The 24,376-nt window shown below is 45.3% G+C and overlaps 2 protein-coding genes across 2 annotated transcripts in view; both read right to left on the reverse strand.

Annotated features, from left to right (window-relative positions):
• Nucleotides 1-16,842, reverse strand: part of NAT10 (N-acetyltransferase 10) — a 38,108-nt gene extending 21,266 nt beyond the window's left edge. The window contains exons 1-10 of the mRNA XM_080817067.1: nt 16,697-16,842; nt 14,426-14,548; nt 13,992-14,083; nt 10,364-10,535; nt 8,914-9,036; nt 7,225-7,286; nt 5,235-5,349; nt 5,030-5,137; nt 1,346-1,479; nt 69-162 (exon numbers count right to left, since the gene is read on the reverse strand). Of these exons, the coding sequence (XP_080673193.1) occupies nt 69-162; nt 1,346-1,479; nt 5,030-5,137; nt 5,235-5,349; nt 7,225-7,286; nt 8,914-9,036; nt 10,364-10,535; nt 13,992-14,083; nt 14,426-14,533 (1,008 nt within the window). The 5' untranslated portion in view covers nt 14,534-14,548; nt 16,697-16,842. The remainder of the gene's footprint in view (nt 1-68; nt 163-1,345; nt 1,480-5,029; nt 5,138-5,234; nt 5,350-7,224; nt 7,287-8,913; nt 9,037-10,363; nt 10,536-13,991; nt 14,084-14,425; nt 14,549-16,696) is intronic.
• A 4,069-nt stretch (nt 16,843-20,911) lies between these two features.
• The window catches only part of CAPRIN1 (cell cycle associated protein 1), a 39,218-nt gene continuing 35,753 nt past the window's right edge, over nt 20,912-24,376 (reverse strand). The window contains exon 19 of the mRNA XM_080817434.1: nt 20,912-23,034. Coding sequence (XP_080673560.1) covers nt 22,970-23,034 — 65 coding nt within the window. The 3' untranslated portion in view covers nt 20,912-22,969. The remainder of the gene's footprint in view (nt 23,035-24,376) is intronic.

The raw sequence follows: 24,376 nt of genomic DNA on the forward strand, positions 1-24,376 counted from the left end.
TTCCAAGAACTTCACCTAGACTTAAGCCCTGCACGGAACCAAAGTAAATCCTTATCCTCGTTTCCTACCTGATACTGCAGAGCGTCAAATCCTTTGAAGACGAATTCAAACAGAGTGTGGAGGTTATCAGGACTTGGGGAGGTAACAAAGATATTGGAGTACCTATTGAACAAAAGAAAAGGATAATTTTTTTAAGGAATTAGGACATCCAAAAGGGACGTTTAAGGAATGTAACACGAAAGAAGAGATTATTGTTTGCCCTGTCCCAAAGGTGATTGATTACCAAAGATAACGGCAGGAAAAAGAAAAAAAAAAAAAAGAAGAACACTTTCTAGGGAGGAAAAGTGAAACTCCAGATCCACATACATTTTTGTCCCAACCTAAGGAGAACACATGAACAGTGAGAAGGCGGTGCATCCCGGCAGCCCGCTCCCGACATCTGTGAAGGCGCGCTGCCCAGAGGTGCGCACTGCCACTAGAGGGTGGCCTCACTCTTCGCTAGCTGTGCTGAGAGCGGTTCAGACCGTGAGCCCCAACAGCTCAATGGGTGCTCAGGTCAAGACTGCAGCGAACCTGCAGTAGGCCTGGTTGAGTGTAGAGTGCCAATGGTGAAGGTGCTGACCAGCCATACCGGAGCATCAGGAATGACAGACCAGAAGTCAGGGGCTGCCCTTGGCCCCAGCACTGCCAGCACTGACCTGCTGGGGAATCATGAGTGACTCGCTGAAACTCCCTGGGCCTAGGTTTATCCCGCCGTGAAATGCTTACGGAGCTACTAGGAGCACCAAGGAAGACCACACATATGAGGACATGGTAAATTCTAGGTCCATTATTTCTGCCTGTGAAGCGGGAAGTAAACACTCTTCTGGCAATTGCATAAACCTCCCGCCCAGGGCAAAAGAACAGAAAGGAACATCACACTCAAAGGCAGCTCCTCAAGAGCAAACAAGCTGTTGGACTGAGCAAAACCATTAAAATGTCAAATGTGTACTTTCTGCAGTCAGCAAAGACAGTCACATACATTCCCATCTCCTGAAGAGTTTTAAAGTTTCTTACTCTCGTTTCTTCCCTCTTGCACATCTGCCCCACTTTTTCTGTGTGTTCAACTTTAAATAGTGATCACAAAGGTCCTGATGTATGTGTCCACATGCCTGCATCATATGTGTGCACCACCAGGGGAGGGGGAAACAGTGTCGCTGCGTCTAGACAGGAACCCACAACCTAGAGAAATCACACAGGGGCTCACACAGCCCCAGGGACAGTCTCCCAGTCCCTTGACTCCTATTCCGCACACTTATTCCTCAGAGCTCAGACTCCCCAAAGCGGGGGAATGAGAGCTCCTTACCCAAAAGCCACTGCCCCAGCAATAGCCAGTCCCAGAGCTGCAGACTTCCCCCTTCCTCGGGCAGCTGTGAGCGCGACAGTACTTCTCAGGGTCTTTTCAGAGATGCCCTCGATGAACTTCAAGACAGCTTTGGCCTGTGAAAAGAGAACCCTAGTAGGTGAGCTGGGAGAAAAACCAAGTTTCAGCCATCTACCACCACTACTGTGGGGAAGTCGGGGCTAAATCAAAGGGGGCCTGTTCCAGCAGGCCAGGAGGCAAAGCTCAGCACTTGGGCTTTTCACCGCCTGGTCATCTCCTCTCAGTCTCAGGGCCTGAAATGCCACTTGGATGCTAGGAACACCCACTTCTAGACCTCTTCCCCACCCATCAAACTCCTGTATACATGCAACTGCCCCTACATGTCTCCACTGGGATGTCTGTTGGACTTCTCAAACTGACCTGAGGGGAACCCAGGGTGTCCCCCACCAACCTCCTCCATCTACAGTCTTCCCTCTCTCAGTTAACCGTCCCACTGTTCAGGCCAACAGCCTCTCCATTTTCTCCCTACCTCTGATTCACCGGCAAAGCCCATCAATGCTACCTTCAGAATATGTACCAATCCTACGATCCCTCACCAGTGTCCTCCTCTGCCATGCTGCTCAAAGCCCCCATGCAGTCTTCCCCCATTATTACAAGAGACTCCCAGTTAGTCTTTCTGCTTCCGCCTTTGTTCCCCTATGGTCTAGTCTCAACACAGCAGCCAGAGGGTAAATTTTAAAGTTGAGCCTGGGGCTCCCTCCAGCAGCTGTGCTGAAAGACTGGGCATGTGAAACCTACCGTGGGTGCCCACCTCTCAGACAGTAAGTGCCAAGCCCTTCAGGGCCATGTGGCTCTGCCGCATGACCTCTGTCATCTCCCCCTATTCACATCCGCTCACTCTGCTTCAACCGAGGCAGCCTCCTTGCTGGTCCCCGAGCACACCGCAGAGACTCCTACCTCAGGCCTCTGCCCCTAGTGGCCTCTCGCCAGAAGCACTCTCTCCAACAGCCCCAGGACTCATTTCCCCAACTCCTACAAGGCTTTGCTCAAGGATCACCTTCTAAACCAGGGCCCCCAGAACCACAGCCTCTGCCCACCTCCTGCATTCCTGATCCCTCTGTGATACTGTGTGTTTCCCCATTGTACACAGCACCTTCTACTACATATCAGGATTGGCCCATTTCCTTGACTCAACGTCAGACTCAACCCACCAGAACACAAGCTCCACAAAGCAGGTGTGCCCCTCCTTTCTCCTGCGGAGCCCAGTGCCTAGGGTCATGTCTAGCACCTAGGAGAGCAAGAGGCCAGAGGCACTGAGTAAGAGGAGAAACAACACCACTACTTGTGGGCCAAACTCTACTCCCCGCCTGGGATCTGCCCAGGAAAAAGCCGAAACTGGGAAGAAGGCCAGATGGTCCAGCCTGGCCTGTCTGGTCCTAAAGAAGCTGCCTGACACACCCAGGCAGTGACACTGAAGAAGACATTGAGGAGACACAAGCCCAGGCAGATGGAAAGGAAGGAAGGGAAAGTGCTTCAAGAAGCTAGAGTCTCTCCAGATGGAAACACAGAGGAGATCCAGGTCCTACTCTTCTTAATGGCTTTTGCTGAACGCTGTATTTTGTTTGTTTGTTGCTTTCTGCTGAGAAGTTCTAAATTCTGACAAAACATAACCAGGAAAAATCTAACATAACAGAAGGGTAAGATATCTGGACTAAAAATGCATTCTAAGGGCGCCTGGGTGGCTCAGTTAGTTGAACGTCTGACTCTTGGTTTTAGCTCAAGTCATGGTCTCACGGATCGTGGGATTGAGACCCACGTGGGGCTCCCTGCTCAGCAGGAAGTCCACTTGAAGATTCTCTCCCTCTGCCCCTCCCCTGCACAGATGTGCATGCTCTCTCTCTCTCTCTCTCAAGTAAATCTTTTGGGGCACCTGGGTGGCTCAGTGGGTTAAGCCTCTGCCTTCAGCTCAGGTCATGAACTTAGTGTCTTGGGATCAAGCCCCGCATCAGGTTCATTGGGCTCTCTGCTCAGCAGGGAGCCTGCTTCCCCCAACCCCCGCCCTGCCTTGCCTGCCTCTCTGCCTAGTCGTGATTTCTGTCATATTAATAAATAAGATCTTTAAAAAAAATAAAAAATCTTTTTAGAAAATATATCCTAAAACAATATGCTACAATGAAAAACCAACCCCCCGAAATAATTTACAAAACGAACAAACCTAGATGCACAGTAATTATATGAGAAAAGTACCTGCTTTTCTCATAATTAAAGCAACACAAATCAAAAGAGTGATTCTGTGTCCCTATAACACAGGATTGGTAGGCTTAGAAGTTTAACCATAGCCAGTGCTGGCAAGGTGTAGGGAAAAATGCGTTTTCACACTGTTGCTGGTTCCATGAACCAGTGCGACACCCGTTTTAATGCACACACACTCTAATCCAGCAGTTCTTCTAGAAACTTATCCTAGAGACAGTGCATATCTGTAAAGAGATCCTAACAGCATTGTTTATAATAGGAAAAAAGCTGGAATCAACTCAAATGCCTACTAGGGGACCACTTACACTGTACAGCATAATCCCTTCGCATATTTGTAAAACCTCCATTTGTATACACAGGAAAAGTTCAAGAACACACAATAAACTGTTAATGGCAGTTGTCCCTGCAGAAGGGGACTGCCAAGTAGAAACACCATCTTCCATTTTTAAAGCACGCTCTTTCATACTTGGTGATGTTTCTTCTGTGTATTTTCTTACAACGCTCCTACTGTTTCTATACCTTCTCCCTCTTCTGCCCTTTCTCCATTCTCTCACTCATTTCCTCTCTCTGACAAAGGGGACCAGAAAGTGGCTCAAAGAAGCCTAGAGCCACAGCCTGGGCTGCACAGAGAGCTATGTGGCCGATAATTCTATTTCTAGAACAAGCAGGGAAATCAGCCTGCTGGGCCTCCACCCCAAGTGGGAGGTGTCACTGCAGCTGTTTTCCATCATGAGGGCAGAGCCCAGTGCCAAGAGGCCTGGACTGTTCCTCTGGCTCAGGCTGGACCAGAACCCTGAACACACCTGACAGCGTGAAGCCCTCTGGGCACAGTCAGGTCCTGCACAGCCCAGAAACCACTAGAGAAGCTGAGAGTACCAGCCCTGATCACCTTGGCGAGCACAGAAATGCGTCCTGGAAGCTCCCTCCCAGCCTACCTAGCGACACCACCGCACAGGGCCCCATCAGACCTCACTCTGGAACCAGGGCACAAGGCACAGGGCACAGAGCCTCAGGCTCTTCTCTCACTTCTACACAAAGCGGAAGCAAAATCTCTATGTTATTAAAACTTAACTAAAATGGAAGAATACAGATATATCACCCTCTTTTGGAAAAAGTGCCAGGGAGGTTCCTCTTTAAATTCAACCCATCTCCCCCAGCACAGCCCCAGACCCTCTACTCCCAGAACTTATGACCTGGGGTGGAGGGGGAGGTAATCCCTGGACCTGTTATGAACACAGATGACACAGACTAGCCCTGATGTTCCCGCACAAGTTAAAGCAAGAGAAAAGGTCCCTTCCCCGGGAGGATCCAAGTCCTAACTTGTCCCAGCGTGGCTTCTGTAGCTTTCTGCACGTTCTACTTTCCCCTGCACTGTCCATCCTGGCATAGGGAAGCTCAGAATGCCACACTCGCCTGGTCTAGGGTCCTGCAGCAGTCCACCAACACGCCCACCGGCTGGGTGTCCTGTAAGCTCTCCTTCAACTCCTTCAGCTCCAGATCAGAAGGACCAAGACTCTCCTCCTGCCAGAGAGGAGAGGAGAAGGTTTGCCACTGCCACGGGAGGGTCTCCACAGAAAACACGGCCTCGGCCTGACTCCTGGCCGGCCGGCTGACTCACCGGGGTCCGGGGAGGTAGGGCCTCAATGCTGGCAGCGTGCGACGAGATGGGCAGGATGCTGAGCTGGTCATCGATGACGAGACACTTCTTACAAGAGGCCAGAGAGAGGATAAATCTGAGGAAAAAAACGGTCATGAGGTGTTGGGGGGAAGGAGGGCAGTGCCTACATAACAAAGGTGTGGCTTTTCTTCAGGAAAGTCATTTGGCCCCCATGGCTCTAAGAAAGCTACAGAAAGCCAAAACACAGTTGGAGGGCAGGGCAAGAAGATTCTGAGCTTCCTCTACAAGGTACCTGAACATGTTGTTTTTTGTTTTTTGGGCTTTTTTTAAGATTTTATTTACTCATTTGAGAGAGAGTAAGCAAGACAGAAAAGGCAGTGGGAGGGGGCAGAGGACAAAGCAGACTCCCTGTGGAGCAGGGAACCTGATGTGGGGCTCCATCCCAGGGCCCCAAGATCATGATCTGAGCAGAAGGCAGAAGCTTAACGGACTGAGCCACCCAGGCGCCCCCTGAACATACAGTAAACAAGAACACCCAGAACTGTCTTGAGAGACAGGTTGTAAGCACTCCTGCTGTGCACAAGTGACACTGCTCCCTGTGTCACATGGCTCTTCCCACACCCTCTCACACTCATCCTTTAAAGACTGAGCTGTCTCGGGGCATCTGGGTGGCTCAGTGGGTTAAGCCTCTGCTTTCAGCTCAGGTCATGATCTCAGGATCCTGGGATCGAGCCCCGCATCAGGCTCTCTGCTCAGCAGGGAACCTGCTTCCCCCTCTCTCTCTGCCTGCCTTTCTGCCTACTTGTGATTTCATTCTCTGTCCAAAAAAAAAAAAAAAAAAATCTTTAATTAAAAAAAAAAAAAGACTGAGCTGTCTCAGGCCATCCTTCAGCGGGGAGCTCCAAACCCACCCCACAAATGATCACCAGTCACACAGGGAAACAAACCCATACATGAACGAATTTACCTTCTGCCACTAGGAAAAAATAAAGACAAGGGAGAAGAGAGAAAAGCTCCCTTAAGAAATTAACACCGACGCTCCTGAGTGTAGGGAAAAGTGTGTTTGGCTAGAGAATTTGAGGGCCTCCCCTAGCACAAGGAGAGAGCCTCACGGGCTCCTGTCACAGGCTTCCTTCTGTTTCATTTGGCAGCAGGCAGCCAGCTCCCGACCTAATCCGTCTACTGAGTAAAAGCACCAGAGACGATGAAAACTGGAAAGACCCCAAGTTTCGAGGCCAGGCCTTCTAAACCTCAGCATGAGCAACATTTCAGACTCTTTGTTGTGGGGCTGTTCTGTTCACTTCAGGCTGGTCAGCAACATCCCTGGCTTCTACTCAACTAGACGCCGGCAGCGTCCCCCACCCGTCCAACAGTGTCCCCCAAGTCATGACAATCGAAATGTTCCCAGACACTGCCACATGTCTCCAGTGAGCAAGACTGCTCTAGACAAGGATCACTGACCCAGGCCACAGCTTCCTATGGAGTTTCACAGGCTGCTAACCAGTGCTCCCTAAGAAAGGACTCTGGTCAAATAAATCTAGGAAATGATCAGTTAAATAGGTCCCTGCTGCTGCAAGACTTACAGAGGCTATGACAGGCCATTGTGAATCTTCACACAGGACAAACCATATCAGCATTTCTCAGACACAACTGGCCAGAAACCCTTTTGACATCAAGTCCCTCTTAAAATACTAACATTCTGTGAAACACATTTTGGGAAACGATGACCCAGACAAATTACCCCTTTGACAGGAGAGTAAGCGAGAAGCCAGAGAGGAGGAGGACTTGGTTCAAGCCCCAGCTCCCCACTCACTTTCACTGCTTGCAGTTGGCTTCCCAACCACCACTGCTGTTCGGGTTCTCACCACTCTGGACCCATGCCACCTGCCCTCGGATAAGAGCGCAGCTTTCTGCTGGGTCCAAGACAAAAATATGCTTCCCGCCACGGCTCCTCACAATTAAGGGCCTGAGGAATGTGCCTCAGACGTACCTCTCATTAAATCTTCCTACCACATCCTGATGGGCCTCGGTCCTGTATCTTGAATGCACGTCCTGAAAGAGACAACATCTGTGAACAAAGACATCCCACAGTAACGCTGGGGCTCCCGGTCTCTTTATAGACATTGTAACAAGCAGCCCTGGGATAAAGAGGCACCAGAGCTGCTGCTGGAAATCCACCCCTACGCTATCTGCTGTGCTCAAGGGTCAGACCGCTCCTTGCTGGAACTGGGATCAGCAAACTCTCAGTGTAGTGCTTTTTATGACAACGAACTTCCCCTCATCTCAACTTCTGACGTTTTTCCACATTTTATCCAGCACCATAAAATGTCTTCATTCAATAAAACGTACATGCCAACCGTGTGCCAGACATGCTGGCTATACACTGGTGTTTAACGAAGCATGGCCTCCGCTCCCATGAAGCCTATGGTCTGATGGTTGGAGGGAAACAAATGAGTAAAATTCTGGCCAATGCTACAAATGAAACCAGGGTGCAGTGATAGCAAATGGCAGGGGGCAGTTACTTACCTGCAGTAGAGAGGGAAGGCCCTCTGAGGTGAGGAGCAGACAGCCATATGAAAGGGGGAAGAAGGACAAACAAACTGACGTGGGCACAAGGTCATTCATTCATTCACAAGCATTTAATGAGTGCTTACTAAATGCCGGCCACTCTCCCAGCATCTGGGAGTGCACCAGCGAGGAAAACAAAGTTCCTGATCCCATGAAGTTTAGAGACTAGCACAGGAAGTCAGACAATAAACAAATAAATATGTAACTTCAGGTAGTTGGCCAATGTTCTGAAGAAAAACAAAGCAGGTCACGCATTCCAAACGGGGTGAGGAAAGGCCATGCTGAGGAGGCAGTGTTTGAGCAAGGACTCGAATGTGGTAAGGAAGAGGGCCCTGCAGATATCCCAGTGGCCAGAGCAAATGTGTGGGCCTCTCAGGACACCCGAGGAAGCCAGAGGGGCCACAGAGGCAGGTGATGGGAAGAGCAGTGGTGACAGGAAGCAGCCACTAAGGTTTGAGGAAAGTCCAGGTCACCATAGAAACACAGCTCGTGAAAGCCTGAGGCTAATCCTAACTCCATTCCCGAGAAGGGCCATGGGCATGACTGAAAACTTAAGAACTAAGAACATCCACGTGGTAATACTAACGGGGTATTACTGATAGCTCTGCATCCACTGAGACACAGTCCCACTCCTAACCATGTCCTCGGCTCTGGATGGAAACTACCCCTTCCACAGTCAAAGCTCTTGCCAAATTGGGGGTGGAACTGGCAAATGTTCCCTCATCATCCAGGAAGATGAGGACTGGTGAGGATGTCTGTACATGGTCCCTTTTTTGCAATACACGACTGAGGCACTGGTACGGCTCTCTGCAGAATACCACTCCAGAAATGGAACTACAGAACAGCGGCATCACACCCGAATCTCACTGGTGTAGAAATCCACAAATACCCAAAATCAAATGTGAAATTCAGATGCGAAGACACAGTCAGGGCCACTGACATTTCTCCACAGTGACCTTCTCATTACTGGCAGTCAAAAAGCTCCCAGCCCAGAGCTTGTGCCGACCGCTCACTGGAACTGCTCAACGGAAGTTCTTTAAAGAAAGTGGCCAACAGCAAAAACACAGCTTGGTCTGAACCGCCTGAGTTTGGTTACAAACCACACACCTACCATGCTCATCGTGTACAACTGCTTCAGTGAATTCATGGTCCGTAGGAGGATGACCACCAGCCCGCCACCTTCCACCGTTTCCACAGTTCTGGCCAGCAAGTTTGGAGTTAAAGCTTCAAAATCCTGGAAGAAGGAGACCTTGGATTGGGCTGGTTATGCCAAGAGCACCCCCAGGGAAGCTCAACTAAGGGCCAGGTGATAGAGTAGGAGGAGGGCTTCAGAACACAAACCCAAGACCATAGCCCCCACCCAACTCACCAGTGTGCACACACATACACCCACCTGTTTCCGATGGGCAGAGAAGCGAGCCCAGCCCTGGAGAAGAGGGGTGCCTGGTTTTTTATGCCAAGTGTGTCTAAGACTATCAGACAAAAGCCTATTTGGGAAGAAATCCTCCCACCTTCATTGATTTGCACTTGGATTTCACAAATCCCTCACATGCATTTTCTGATGTGCTCACAGAGAGAACCTGTCTGACAAGACTCAACTGCGCCACACGGGGGAGCCACTGCCTAAGGGAGCCTTCTTCATGACAACCAGTAACAGCAGCCGCCTAAGAACACTCGCTACCAATCCATGGTGGGGTGAGAAGAGGCAAAATGCTCTCTTCTCGTCTCCAAGGTGGGGTGCAAGCCAGCAGTATGGGACAACCCACTGGAAGGTAAAAAGAAAAAATAGAAACTCCCAATTCATGATTTTTTCCTTCATTTCTTAATTTCCATTTTATAAGGTACGTTTTATGAGGTATATTACCACAGGATTACATGCATACTATAAACACAGACCAAAATAGGGGATCTGCGCCTAAATGTGTTCTTTTTGGGGGGATGCAGGGGTCACAGTGTCAAGGAATAAAAGGATAAAACACAGACCGCCAGAGCTCAAAACAGAGAAAAACATGAAATTTCGTCTATTAACTTGACTGGCAAGAGAATAATACCAGTGAAAAAAAGCACCAGGTAGTTCTCTGTTGGGGGGACAGTGAGGGGATTTTAAGGACAGAGAGGGATGGAGGGTGTTGCCGGTGGTTATGGCAAGCAAGCAGTCTGGGGAAAACGCCTGAGTGCACACAGGGCTCCACCCTGTGTGGAGTGAAAACAGGTCCCACTGCTCCCTGCTCACCAAAGTCTCCAGCTAGTTCCAGGAAGGACCAGGGGACATGGGGTCGCTTGGGGTTCACAGCACTTCCTTTCTCACCTTCAGCTGGTTAGAAGCAGCTGTGATGGAGCATCTGTGTCAGCTCTGGTATCTCTAGGTAAGTGTTGCCCTAAGTGGAAAAGTTCATTCTCATATGGGGTGAGTTATCAAGTCTGCTTTGGAAAGTGGACAAGCGTTCCACTGACCATGTGCAGGGGAGGTGGTGGGTGAGCCTTCCTCCTTAAGGACCAGCTGTTCTTGCGGGGAACACTCGTGCTCGGACTCCAGGCCCAGGCCGGGGGAAGCCACCCACCTGGAGGACACACATGCCGAACGTGTTGCCCAGGATCTTGTGGGTCTCATTGTAGTAGCAGTAGCGAATGTTTGTAGCCGCCACAAACAGTTCAAAGGGATCATCTTGCTTTATGTTCAGTGTCCCGTTCTTTATTTTTTTCTGGAGCTGTCGCATTCTTTTCTTCCGGTGACTGCAATCACCCCCAACACACACACCCCAAGAGAGCCAGTTAACCAAAGGGGCTATTAAGGGTGGGAGCAGGGGACAGGCCAATCAATGATCACCACCCAGACCTTCAGAGCGTGAAGGAAACTCGGCAACTACAGGGCTAACCCCGCCCTTTAAAGGTGAAGGAAAGCGTAGAGAGGTTGAGGACGGGCTTCGGAGGGAGCCAGGGTGAATCTGTGGGGGGGCCTTGCTATGCTGCCCTGGCACCTTCTGCAAATACTTAACTTCCCAAGGAAAGTAATGGAAGGACCTAAAGCTCACACCTGGCTAGACCAGAGTTTGAAATCAACCCTGGTGACCTCGTTACCTTAGTCTCAAGCCCATGTTTCCACTACACGGTACCATTCCCCAGATTCCCCAGAAGATCTGAGAAAGGCAGGGTGACCACAGGTAGTTTATTCATTTTTCATAAATGAATTCATCTACTTCTTTCCCCAGACTGTGGGATCAAGTCCTCAAGGGCAGCCCTGACTTAAGACAATCCTGACAGAGGATATAAGGGTTGGAATGGGATCTGGACAGCTCTCAGGAACCCTGAACTTTTTCTTTTATCTTAAAAACCCTGACTGCCCAACTGTCATTCAACTCTTTGCTCTACAGAAAGAGAGGAAAAACAGGACAACTCCAGAATTAAGGATTATAACTGATGAAAATGTTACCACAGTTCTCTAACTGAATAGCTAGAAAAAAGGCCTTCCCTCTGGGCCCATATTTCTTCATCTGCGAAAGAGGCCATTGGGCAAGGTGACCGTCACTGTCACTTTGGGCTCATGCCATAGCCCATGACTTATAAGCATCAGCTAATCTGGTGCTCTGTCACCTCAAGACCGGGCTGGGAGAGCTACAAGAGGTACAGAAGAGAGTCTTACAAGTGAAGATGGAGGGGTTAAGTTGGAAAGGCAAATCTGCCCCGAACACTGCGAACCACCTAATTCTGCCCTGTCTGATATTAACCAACTACACGGCAGTGACACAAGCCCCGAAACTTCACATTCTGCGGACAGGCAACAGGCCTTATTCTCAATGTATATTAAAAATGCTTACCTGCCCAATTATGAAAGAATATATACAACAAAATACCTACTGTGATTTACATCGATCCACAGTGACAGACAGCTAAATGCTAACAATGCCTATGTACTGAGATTATGAGCACTTTTATCTTCAACTTTGTGATTCATCTGTATTTTTCATATTTCTTACAAGAACGCCATTTATATATATTTTTTAAAACAGCATGACAATTCACTCAAAACCTAGTTTCTTTTAGGCAGAATCAAGTCTCTTGAAGACCAAAGGATGGGAACTAATCAAAGTTAGCCTTTGGAACTAAGTACAATTGAAAGCAGTTCAAAGTCTGCTAAACAACGCATTCGACTCAACAAATACCACCTGAGCACCTACTACTAACATGCCAGACCACCTGAAAATATGAAAATATAAAGATAAGCAGGTGAGGACTCTTAACTAAATGAACTTACCACCTGGAAGTAAAACAAGACCAGGGCGCAAATGAGTGTCTTCCCGGGGAGGGAGAATGGAGGGTGACCAGCACTGGAAGAAGGCAGGCAGCAAAGAGGGTAGAGGCGCCCCAACGTGTGACTTCAGGGCTTGGGGGAAAGTTTGGGGAAGGGGCAGGCCCTGAAGAGTGGGGAACATTTCAGAAGGGGACACCTGAGAAGTGGCAGTGGCATCCCAGACAGAGGCGGCAGGGCCAAGGCCAGGAGTGGCCACAGCACAGGGCAGCCTGAGCTGGAGATTTCCATTTCCGAGTCAACGCCAGAGACAAACACATTTGGGAATAAAGGAGAAAGGAGAGACTCAAGGATAGAAACGCACATGCAAGCTGGGCAAATAGTAGGAGGTAAGATCAAGAAAAAGAGCACTGCTCAGGAAGGCAGTCTGAGAAAGCGTCACTGAGGCCAAGAAAGGAGCGCACTTCTGACGTGACCACAGTGTGGGTTATCTGCCAAGGAACACGACTTGGCACCCCAAACTCCTCCAGACACAGACTTGCGGGCTGAGCTACCAGGTTTCCACTAGATGGACTGACCCCACCTCCTTAGGCCCAGGGTTGGGCATCTCACCACAGGAATTTGGGGAGAAAGACAGCGGTCCAACATTGCTGGACCTCAACACTCAACAGCTCTTTCAGCCGTGGGGACAAAAGAACACAGATGGCAGAACTATAGCAGGAAAGAATAGGGCCAACGAGCAGAGCTGAGACAGGCAAGCACTGGGAGCATCCGGGCTCTGGCTCTACACCAGCTAAGGCAGGGCTGACATCGCATTCCCGTAGGTATTGCGCAGACCTCAAGGAACTCCCTTTGGGCCTAAGTGTGTTTGTGGCGGAGGTGTGTTGTTTCAACCAGATGTCCTGACTACTGCAGCTTCAAAAAATAAGAGGAGAGCCAACCGTCAAACACAACAGTGAACCAGTGGAGAAAGAACTCTGAGAGGAAGGAGAAAGAGGGAGAAAACCTGCTGCATGAGGTGTTGGGCTGTCAGTGACTTCCCAGAGCACAATTTGGTCACAATGATCGAAGCAGAAGCCAGTTAAAAAAGAGAGTGACTAGAAGTGCACAAGGTTTCTATTTCATAGCAATAAACGTGAGAGAAAAATGAGAGCCTGAGAGATAAAACTGGGTAGGCAGCTCATCATTTTTTTTTCCTGAGACTGGAGAGCTGAGCACATTTACAGGAAAAAGGAGCAAATTTCAAAGGGGTATGGAGTGGCTGGCAGAGGAAAGAGGATGCAGGTCCTGAAAGAAGTGAGAGAAGAAATGCAGAGTTCATAAAGGGGTTTGCAGAGGCCATGGGATGAGGCACATTCTCCTCAGAAACAAAAGGCAAAAAAGAGACTGAAAATGCAGAGTAAATTTGAGATGGGAAAAGGCAACTGAAGGAATCTGCATTAAATTGGCGTGATCAGCTTAGAAAAGTAAAAAAAAAAATCAGAGGCAGAAAGCAAGGCATTGGAATGCGGTCCTCTATAGAGCATGAAATGGATTTGAAACTTACTGTCAGTGGGGCGTCTGGGTGGCTCAGTGGGTTAAAGCCTCTGCCTCCGGCTCAGGTCATGATCCCAGGTCCTGGGATCGAGCCCCGCATCGGGCTCTCTGCTCAGCAGGGAGCCTGCTTCCTCCCTCCCTCTCTGCCTGCCTCTCTGCCTATTTGTGATCTCTGTCTGTCAAATAAATAAATAAAATCTTTAAAAAAATAAAATAAAATAAATGAAACTTACTGTTAGGAACACAGAAAGGACATCTGTGCTATCATTTTCTATCTCTGGAAGTGTCCTCAGAGGTAGCACCTCCCTAATGATCCCTGAAAAACTAGATCTGGGAATCACTGCCTGGCACTGAACCAAGCAGCAGGAATTGTAAGTGGTATGGGACACTCAAAGGGCCAAACTTACCTGCTAAAGCCCAGCTCTTTCTTGTAACACCACAGCACTGAAGGCCGAGCCTTCACTGTCGCTTTGGACAACATGTGATGGAGTATGACCACCTGCCAAAAGAAAAAGTCATGGAATCTCAGGGCCCAAAGAGGCCTCAGAGACTGCCAGGCCCAAGACCTCACTTGACAGATCCAGAAAGTAAACCAAGGGCCAGGACAGGAAAGCACCCCGGGTCCCAAGGCCAGCAGTGCCTAGGCAGGGGCTAGAAGCCCAGTCACACATACTTAACCTCATGCTCAGTACCCCCTGAGGTTCTCACTAGGCATCTTACTCAGAGAAAACCAGTCAAACGGACCTTAATGTTACCATGTGCTGAAACCTCAGATGGCCAGTAACAAGTTGACTCTGGGATAAGACACAAAGTCAGTCAGGAAGTGCTGACCAGGTCCTACCTGATCCTTTCCTCGGTCTCCGACTACAACAAACAAAGACCTTTGTCGTTCAGCGACTCCATTTTCAATGAGAATCCGGATTCGGTTATCTACTTTCTTCCGATGCATGGTGAACGATTACCGCTGAAACAGAGAGAAAGGAAACACAGCTGTACATGAACACCAGATTCTGGGTGAGAACATTAGCTGGCGGCCTCCTGTGGGGCCAGGGGCTGTGCTAGGCACATTTATAAGTATCATTTTACTTAACTCTCCAACTGCTCCCTAGGGAAGACGTCAGTTTCATTTTTAAAATTAGGAAACTGTGGCTTGGGAGGTGAAGAGTATGTTTCCTCAGCAGGAAAGTCAGAAGAGAAGCTGTAATTCATACTTCTATCAAGGAGGTTTTTTCCAAAAACAGAAACAATGCTCCAAAAAAAAAGAATGATTAAAATATATGGTGTCATATTTACAGGATAATAAGGCAGTTTTCAAGAAAAGTTTTTCAAAATAACTTTCAGAAATTATCTAAGGATATGGATGTAGATACTTATGAGAAGACAGACATCGCAAGACAAAGCATACCTTCTTTTTTTAAATTCATTTACCTAACATATAGGGAAAACAGACCTAGAAGAAAACACCAAAATGTAATTATTTCTGAATGGTGAGACTGCAGAAGGTTTTTATTTTGTTCTTTTGTTATTTGGTGTTCTGGTTTTTTTTTTTTAAATTCATATGCATTACTAAAAAAGTCAGAGAAAGGAAATCAATGAATATCATTGTGATGAAATGTGTCCCGGGGTAACTGGGTGGCTCAGGCATTAAGCAGTTGCCTTCAGCTCAGATCATGATCCCAGGGTCCTGGGATCCAGCCCCGCATCGGGCTCCCTGCTCAGCGGGAAGCCTGCTTCTCCCTCTCCCACTTCCCCTGCTTGTGTTCCCTTTCTCACTGTGTCTCTGTCAAATAAATAAATAAAAATCTTTAAAAAAAAAAAAAAAGAAAGAAAGAAAAAAAGAAAAGAAATGTGTCCCAATTGTCTCCTCGAGGGAGGGAAAACCATACTGAAGTCTGTACAGAGAGACCTCAAAAGTTATTGTGATTACATATAACAAAATAATGCATCATTACCACAATAAATACACCAAGGAAACATCAGGAATATCAATTATATTATTGCAACATAAGAGTAAGAATGCCAGGTTACCTAGGAAGTCCAGGGCTTGCTGCTTCTAAACATAAAGTTCATCAATTGCCTTAACTATGCCATAACCATCCTTCTAACCTCCAATCCAAATGTGGATTTTAGCAGTTCTATCTTAATATTCAACACTATATTACAATCAATGGCTCCTTTTTCTTGAGGAAAGGAGCAAGTATAAAAGAACTCAAGTATCTGAAGGAAGAAAGACTCCAAAGCCTAAGCTTTTTCCAGCTCACCGATCTGCCCAGCTTCTCCGCTGAGCTGTCACAAAAAGATCACACACTAATCAATCAATAACTAATTATTAGGGGCCGCTTTTTGCCCTAGTTACTAGGGGAGCCCCAGAAGCAATGCCAGATAAAGCCTTGACTTCAAGGAGCTTTCATTCTCCTTGGAGAAAATATTCAAGTAAAAGAGGTAAGGGGCGATCCGTCTTAAGACAGGCAAAATTAGGTGTAAAAATAACAGTACAGCCAGTGGTCTGATGAAGGTCTGAGATTACTCTGGGCTGGAGTTGCCACGGAAGTCTTAATGGATGAAGAGGGCCCTGAGAGAAGAGAAAGAGGACTTTTCTTCATTCATTCATCTATTCGTCTAACAAAATAGCATCTGTGTGCTAGTTACCGTTCTAGGGGCATTAGCAAATAAAACAAAGTCCTGAATGTGACTGCTGAATAAAGACTATAAAAGAATGACGTGAGACAAACAGTTTAAAACGTGGGAAGATATGGACTCGGCTTAACGCCCAGCGCCTCAGTTTCATGCCCAGCGCCTATACCAGGAACTGTGCGCAAGCTCCGCGAAAAGCGAAAGTGTTGTCACCCACCCCCTCACCCCGACCCCTAGCAAGAGGTCCCTAGAAGGTGGAGATCGAGCCCCGAGAGCGCTCAAGAAGCACGCCGAAGGTGGCCGCCAATCGGGGAAGAGGAATCTGTCATCTAGGAGCGCCCGTGCGGGAAGGCAGGAGGCGAGGGCCGGGCATCTGCATGGATACAGAGACTTCATCCTCGAGCCGGTCACCTCTGGGCCAAAGAAAGACATGGACACCGACCTCAACACCCACCCCAAGACATCCCGTGTTGGCTACCTGCGCCCCGAGCCCAGCGGATCCCAGCCAGCAGCCAAGCGGAAGCACGTGGGGGAACCGAATTACTCCAACAGCCTGAAGGGAGCAGTGGGCTGCCCCTAGCGGATGCCTGACTACGAGCTTTCAGAGTCGGTCTCGCTCCGCTCAGGCCCTAGAAATCGGCGTGTGCGCAAGCGCACTAACAGCACGGCGCCACGCGCGTGCGGGGACCTCTCTCAATCAGGTCTCTGTGTGATGACGTCAGAGGCCCGGGAGGCGGAGCTGCAGCCTCAATAGGTAACGCGGCTGGGAAATTCCGCTTCTACTCGGGTAGCTGGGGTGCCGTTCGTCAGAGTCAAAATACCCTGGGTTCGAAAGGGAAAATGTGCATACAGGTGTCCGCACCTCCAGCCCCTGCCACTGTACTGGGACTAGCCCCGGTTCCCAGATGGGTCCGGGGCAGCACTTGGTAAGTGGACCAGGATTGTGCATTAGCCTGGTTTTATGAGATGACCGACTCCAGGGATCTGTGCGCGATTTTGACGATTTTTATTAAAGTAACTTCCCACTTTAATGTGATAAAATGAGGAAGCTCGACCAGCAGACCCGATTCATTTCACTTGACCCTCCCCACCTGCAGAAACGACCCTGTAGACCTGTCGGAATTCAGTAGGCTTTCCACCCACCAGAGTGGGTATTTTGTAAACTCCCTTTAGGCCTTTATCTGGCCATCAAATGACGGCGCTCTTCTGAAAACCAGCTCTGGGGCTCTGCTCTTGATAAAATTACTTAAATCCTTTCTTCCTCCACCCTCCCACCCCCACCAGCTCCCAGGTGAAACTCGCCCAAGCACAAGAACCATATATATATTCTTACACATTCTTGTCTTTGGGCCAGATCGTTGACCCTCAAGTAAATCCCAATTGCTTGCTTGACATTTTTCGGATACCTCAAATTCAAAATGTCTGAAGCCAAACTTACCTTCCCTTCCTCACTGAAATTCCTTCCGCACATCAAGACACGTACAATTATAATGTAATCACCACCACCACCCATTTAGTCCAATATCGACCATTTTCTCATTCACTCAACAAAAATGCCAATATGCCAGACACAAGGGATCGGGTGACCAAAATGTTCCTGTCACTCATGAAGTTTGCATAATTAAGTGCTATTAAGAAAAAAGTATCCAGCAAGTGAATAGTGACAAAGGATATGTTTTGGTAGTGGCCATGGAAGGCCTATGAGGCAATGACACTGGAGCAAACACCTGAATTTAGAATGAGCATTGAAAATATTTGAGTGAAAAACCTTCCCAAGCTGAAGATGTAACACACAGATTTCTAGATGGGAAAAATCGTGGCAAGGTAGCAAAGCAGCCAATATAGCCACATAGCCAGACTACAATGATCAAGAAAATGGTAGGAAACTAGGCCAAATAATGAATGCACATGGACCAAACTTTAGAATTCTAGGTGTGATGGGAAAACCAGTGGAGCTTGGGGAACTGGGAAGTGACAAAATCCGACTTGCCCTCAGAAAAGGCTTTCTTGGCTGCTGTGCAAAAATCACTGCAGAAGGGCAAGAGTAGCAGCAGCCATGCATTAAAAGCTACTGTAGTTACCTGCTCTAAACTAGTGGTAGGGGTGGTTAAAAGTGCTAGATGACTCAGGATACATTTTCAAGGTAGAATCATGTAGGTTACTTAAGAACTAGATACAGGGTATGAAAGAAAAAAAAAAATGGTAGCCGAAGTATTTGCCCTAAGCAAATGGATGAATGCAGGTTAAGCAAAAATTTAATTTGGAACACTCAAGACATTCAAATAGAGATTACGGACTAGGACTGGAGTTTTCGGGAGTTTGGGACCTAGGAGTATTTAGAAGTGAACTAAAGTGATTGTATTCAAAGGCCTGGGATTAGATGAGATCACCTAGGAAAGATTCTAGCTGGAGATCAAGGCCTCACAACTGGATTACCCAGCAAAGAATACTGATTACTGACTAGTGGCCAATGAGACAGGAAACATGTAGAAGCCATTCACTACCGCCCTCCACTTTGTTATAATTCCTCACATGGGCTACTCCAGTAGACATATCTAGCCCCATATATTTTGTTCTCAACAATGCACTGTGTATTCTTTAAATGGCAATTTTATTAGGTGACCATCCTTTAACCCACCCCTGGCCCCATACACACACAGTTTAGAAACCCTTTAGTTTCCAACTGTTAAGAGACAAAACTTCACATGGAACATAACTATAAAGCCATCTATAGTACCCTTTACCTGTTTCTTCAGCCACTAACTATTAAAACCCACACTTCTCCCACTTGAGCAGACAGCCTTCTCAATCACTGGAGATGACACCTTTGGACATGCTTTTCTCTCCACTTCTCTGCCTAATTACTCCTCATCTGTCAAGTCTTAGTTCAATTATCCCTTTCACCAGTCTTTCCTGATCATTTTGATCAGGTCATAACCTATCTGAATCACAGCCTTTATACCTGTCTTCAATCACGTTGATCCATCATGGCACTGGTACATTTTTGTGTCACCACATAATTATCTTTGATGAGGTTGTTCAGTGAAAGCAGGACCCACAGTGATTTTTGTCACCACTGAATACTTAGTGCTTGCCACGATGCTTGGAAAGGACACCCAGATTTGCCTAATGAAGCCTTCGTTCAGTGGCTTAATACAGTGTCTCTCGAATATAAACACAGTACTTAAAGAAAACTTGTATTTATAAATAAAAACACAACACTGAGAATTGCCTTTTTAGATCAGGTGGTCTTGCACTGTCTACACTCAATGAGCCACCCTTCTGCATGAGACTGGATTAGACCTCGCCAACACCTGTTAAATTAAGGTATTAAGATCCTGACTGAAAGAAGGTATGGTAGTCTAGTCTCTTTAGAAGACAAGGCTACCAGAGAGATTTCTTTTAAGCTTTTGCCTTCTCCTCTTGTAAGTAGCACTTCAGAGCTTCGCTGGATAGTATACACAACTAATGTAGACTTCACTCAAGGACAGTAAAGAATCAGATTTTAATATTTAATCTAATGTAATTTAAGACAAATAGTCTTTTCCAGTATTTTTATAAACCTCAGAATGGGAAAAGGTATAGAGATAAGCCTTAACTAATTTACATTCACTTTCCTGATGGTTTCCCTCTCCACTGACTCTACAGAAGGGATAGGCTCAAGGGCAATACTGATCCTTTGAAAATAATTTAGTCAGTAAAACTTAAAAGTGCTTAATAAGAACTCAAGTAGGATGAGAATTCAGGAACTTAAAGATGAAATGAAGAAGGGTTTGAACTCTGTGCTTCCCTGTATCTCATTCCCCTAATTAGATATATTACTGGAAATATAATGAACAGTACAGATTTCCTAAGACACTGAGGAAACTAACTACTCAACTGCCTTCTACATTTTATGAACTGGTTGTCACAGAGCACCTCAGTTACTGAGGCTTCTGAGAATAAACACAAATTTTCATGCCTCCTTTAAGTGGAAAAGTTTCCCACCATAACAGAGATGCATATATAGGAGACAAAAGAACTGTAGAAGCTAACTGATTAAGAATGTTTAAAGAATATTTGTTTTAATATCAGGATACAGTGATTGCAAAAACCCTTCCATATTCTTTAGGGATATTAGGATCTAGAAACAAAACTGCTCTAACCAAGGTCATCAATGACATTCTACTTAAAGCTTTAAAAAAGGAGTCTCATTATCCACATGAGATGATTGATATTGTACATTTAAAAAGTACCTTATATGTGGAGTCTTACTGTATCAAGAAGCTACAGTGACACATGTGACAGTCATTTCCTTGCAACTCTGCTAAAATAATCATTTGACCAAACAAAAGGCCTTCTGCAGGTAGGACAAGTATTCATGTATTATATAGGACGCTTAGTACCAAGACTCAGACCTTAACGGGACTTCTTTTTAAAAAGTTCTCTGCCTCATAATGAGGCACTCCTTTGAAAAATATAGTCTGAATTGAGACACAAAAGCTTAACATTTAGACTGTGATGACAGAATGCCAAAAAAAAAAATTATAATATTTCCAAAAGAACAAACGATTCTTTTAAAAACATACATAGAAATAATAAAACTGCTAACACCTTTACACATTCACAACATCTACGCTAATGCATAGAAGTTTGAAACCTAGAACGCATTTCTCCCCATCCCATCTCTAAACTGATTCATAGAGATCACTAGTATAAAGAACTTATTTACTTCAATTTTAAATGTCATGAAATTGTTTTCTACACAGATAGCAAATTTAGTTTTATATATAGGATTGTAAGCATACACATCTAGGGATTACCCAGTAAACCATGAATATTTTATCTATTGCCCATAAAATACACCTAACATATGGTTGTGGTACATCCCAGGCAGATGTCATTTAAAGCACACAACGGGAGGTGCTAGCAAAAGAAATACTCATTTGCAAAAGTAAACAGAACCCTTCCAATATGATGTACCACAACCACACATGAGAAAAGTCAAGAACTTACTTTATTTTAAAATAAACATTGAAGATATGCCCCCTTCCCCACCACCCTACAAAAAACTTTTTGAATGTGGAATGTTCAACAGCCTATCCATTTTAGTAGGTTACAAAACCAGCAAAAACTCCAGTTGTCTAATAATGAATGTTTGAGAATAGTTGTGTCTTGTTTTTTGTTTTTCTTTAGTAGCTGAGCACCTACTGGAAAAATTCCTTAGCTAAAGGCTAATAAAACAAAATTCAATTTCTGCACAGAAAATACCATTCACTTAGTATTAGTAGCCTTTGCTGAATAGATGGGATTAATTCTCCATGAAGTCAAGGTGGGATATGACAAGCAGCATTAAGTTCATAGGCACACAGAACTAGTGCTCAAACTGCTAGCACAAATTCCAACAGTACATAAATTACTAAACTGTCATCTCCATCAAACTTGTGACTCTCCCTATGCATCTAAGTGAAGGAATCACCACTTTGAATATAAATGCCTCCATGAGAAAAAGGTAATTCAATTAGGGTTAGACAAAAGATAAATCCAACTACAGAAATAGCTGCTGGAGATAACCATAAAATTTGAAACACTAACAGTGCATGGGGTGAACCACATAAGCTGCTAGCTGTTGAACACCAGTGTTTCAAGATACAACTTTTATAAACATGTTTTATTTGTTTTGCTTATACCATCAGAACTGAGACTACTGTCTGTCATTTCCCTAAAATAGGGAAATCAATCTAAAACACATACTGGTGCTTTGCAAAAGATAGCAATTTAAAAGGGTGGTAGCAGCAGGCATTTGATATTTTTCTTTTGAAAACCTTCAGGCTGCAGGAAAAACATGTGACCAAGAGTGTTATGATTATCCATTAGATATTTTCATCAGTACCTGTACCAATTTAGGTGACAATACAGCAAGATTCAAGGATTAGTGACAGACAATGTACATTATAAGGAATGATATATAGTACCAATCCTTACAAAAGTCATTGTCGAAGAAACTGTTAAGTGTTCAAAAAGGTATCTAGATACTTCACATTAAGTACAGAAGCGGCCATCCAGATTACATCCCATATTTGTTGCATATTTTTCAAAAAGTGCCAATCAAAGCCTAATTTTGCATTTTGGCTTTGTCTTATACAGTATCAGCTGTTAAAAAGCAATTTACATGTGTTTTTAACCACAGTCGTTTGGCCAGAGGATGAATAGTGCTGTGTCAAAGCTGGTAGCCAGCCTTTTAATATTAAGGGCCCATGCATAATTTGGTATGCATCTAACGTTCAGTGCTCCAATTTAACTGGAAAAGCTGTGAAATGCAGTTGTTCTGCCAAACCACACTCCACTCCTTCTCGAAGGGAAATATTTTAGTTTTGTCAGTTGCCACTGAATAACTCTAGGGCTGATTTATAGATTTTGTCCAATGTCAAAAGTCAATCTTGGTTTTTCCAAGCCACTTCAAATAACTATGGAGATATCACCCTGTAAAGTGTATTATGTTTTACTCCTAAGCAAGGGTGAGGAATCTGAGTATCATGTGCAAGGCTCAAGATGACGCTTAGGACAGAACATGCAGAATAAAAATAGTTTCCTTCCATATCCAGGTAATATAAAGCTGACAATTGTAGTCCTGTCTTTATGGGATGAAAACAGTCCCTTTACAATAAGTTTCCTGAAAGGGAGAACAAATAGATAATAACTCTTCTGGTAACATATTATGGTACACTGGCCAGTGTGTTTTTGGCGTTTAAACATAATCCTGTGAATCAGATTAATTCACTTGCTGAGTGTTCATTTGCGGCATCCCTCTGTTGGGTCTTGGGGGCCCTCCACGACCTAGAAGACAAAAATGGCATTTGGTTTTTCTTTCAAATATTATTTGCTTTGCCTTCAAGCAGATTTTCATCTGAAGTCAAGAAGCATGTGGGCAGCTTGTCACCACATTATTAGGTTTAAGAAGTCAATTCTTCAGTGTTCACCTGTCCTGGAAGTTGTCATGCGCAAATTTGCTCACGTTCTCTAGCTAAAAGAAGAGTAGAGCTAATGGAGTATTCCACCAGTACTCATTCATTCATTCATTCAACAAGTATTTATTGAGTGCCTACTATGTGCCAGGCACTGTCATCAGGCGTTGGAAATAGATACAGCAGTAAAGACAGACAAGGTACCTGCTCTCATGGAGCTTACATTCTAGTGTACACTCTAGCTTACATTTCAGTAGTAAGTAACATCATACTATCAAAATTAATAAAAGCACCAGAATGAAAAACAGACCTTGTTACCTAAACTGTTAAAAAGAAACTACATAACATTCAAAATTGTATAATGACTTGTAACAAATAAAGTAACTTTTTACATGCTGTTAAAACAGATTTTTAGCTACCGGTCAACTCAACTTTCATAGAATATGCTACAAGATGAGAAAGAACATAACCCACATTCACATGCAAATATCCTTTGATACTTCAAGTCAGTAATTCCCAAGTGATCCATTAATTTAAAAATAAAATGCACCTTTTTGCTGGCCAGTTTCTACTAGCATTGAAATCAAAGTACTTTGTAATTCCTCCTTAATATACATTTTATACATGTTATGGCCAATATCTAGAGGAAACCTATTCAATTTAACTTCCCTTAAATCAGAGAACCATTTAGAACTTCAGATCATACGAAATGCTACCTGTCTAATTGTTACACAGGTTGACTTCCTGTCCAAATAGGAAGCAGTTTTCCTCTGGTAATAGACAAAATCAGAAACTCATTAAACCTGTAATTTTTAAGGATAGTTCAATAAATTAGTTAGGATTTTGGATGTTTTATTTAGAAGTCAGAAATAATCTGACACTTGTATCGCTATTAGTGATCTAAAGGCAATGAAGTTTCAACTAGGTTCTATCACTTCTAAATGGTTCTCTAAATGTAACTATGGCTTATCTGGCCATTAAAGGATTTCTGACCCTAAAATATAATATGCATGTTCAAAAATGAAAGAGGAATAATAAATTTATATAAATGTTCAATCTCATTCCAAAAATGTCTTACAAAAATGTTTCAGTAAGTACTTCCTAAAAACATTTAGCAGGTTTTAGGACCTGAAAAATAATTTGCAGTTGGAAAAACACTTTTTCTGAGGAGGAGAAATGTTTTAGTTTTCAAGACAATTTATATAGTAACAGGG

This window comes from Martes martes, assembly GCF_963455335.1.
Source record: "Martes martes genome assembly, chromosome: 10".
In the NCBI taxonomy this organism is placed as follows: Eukaryota; Metazoa; Chordata; class Mammalia; order Carnivora; family Mustelidae; genus Martes; species Martes martes.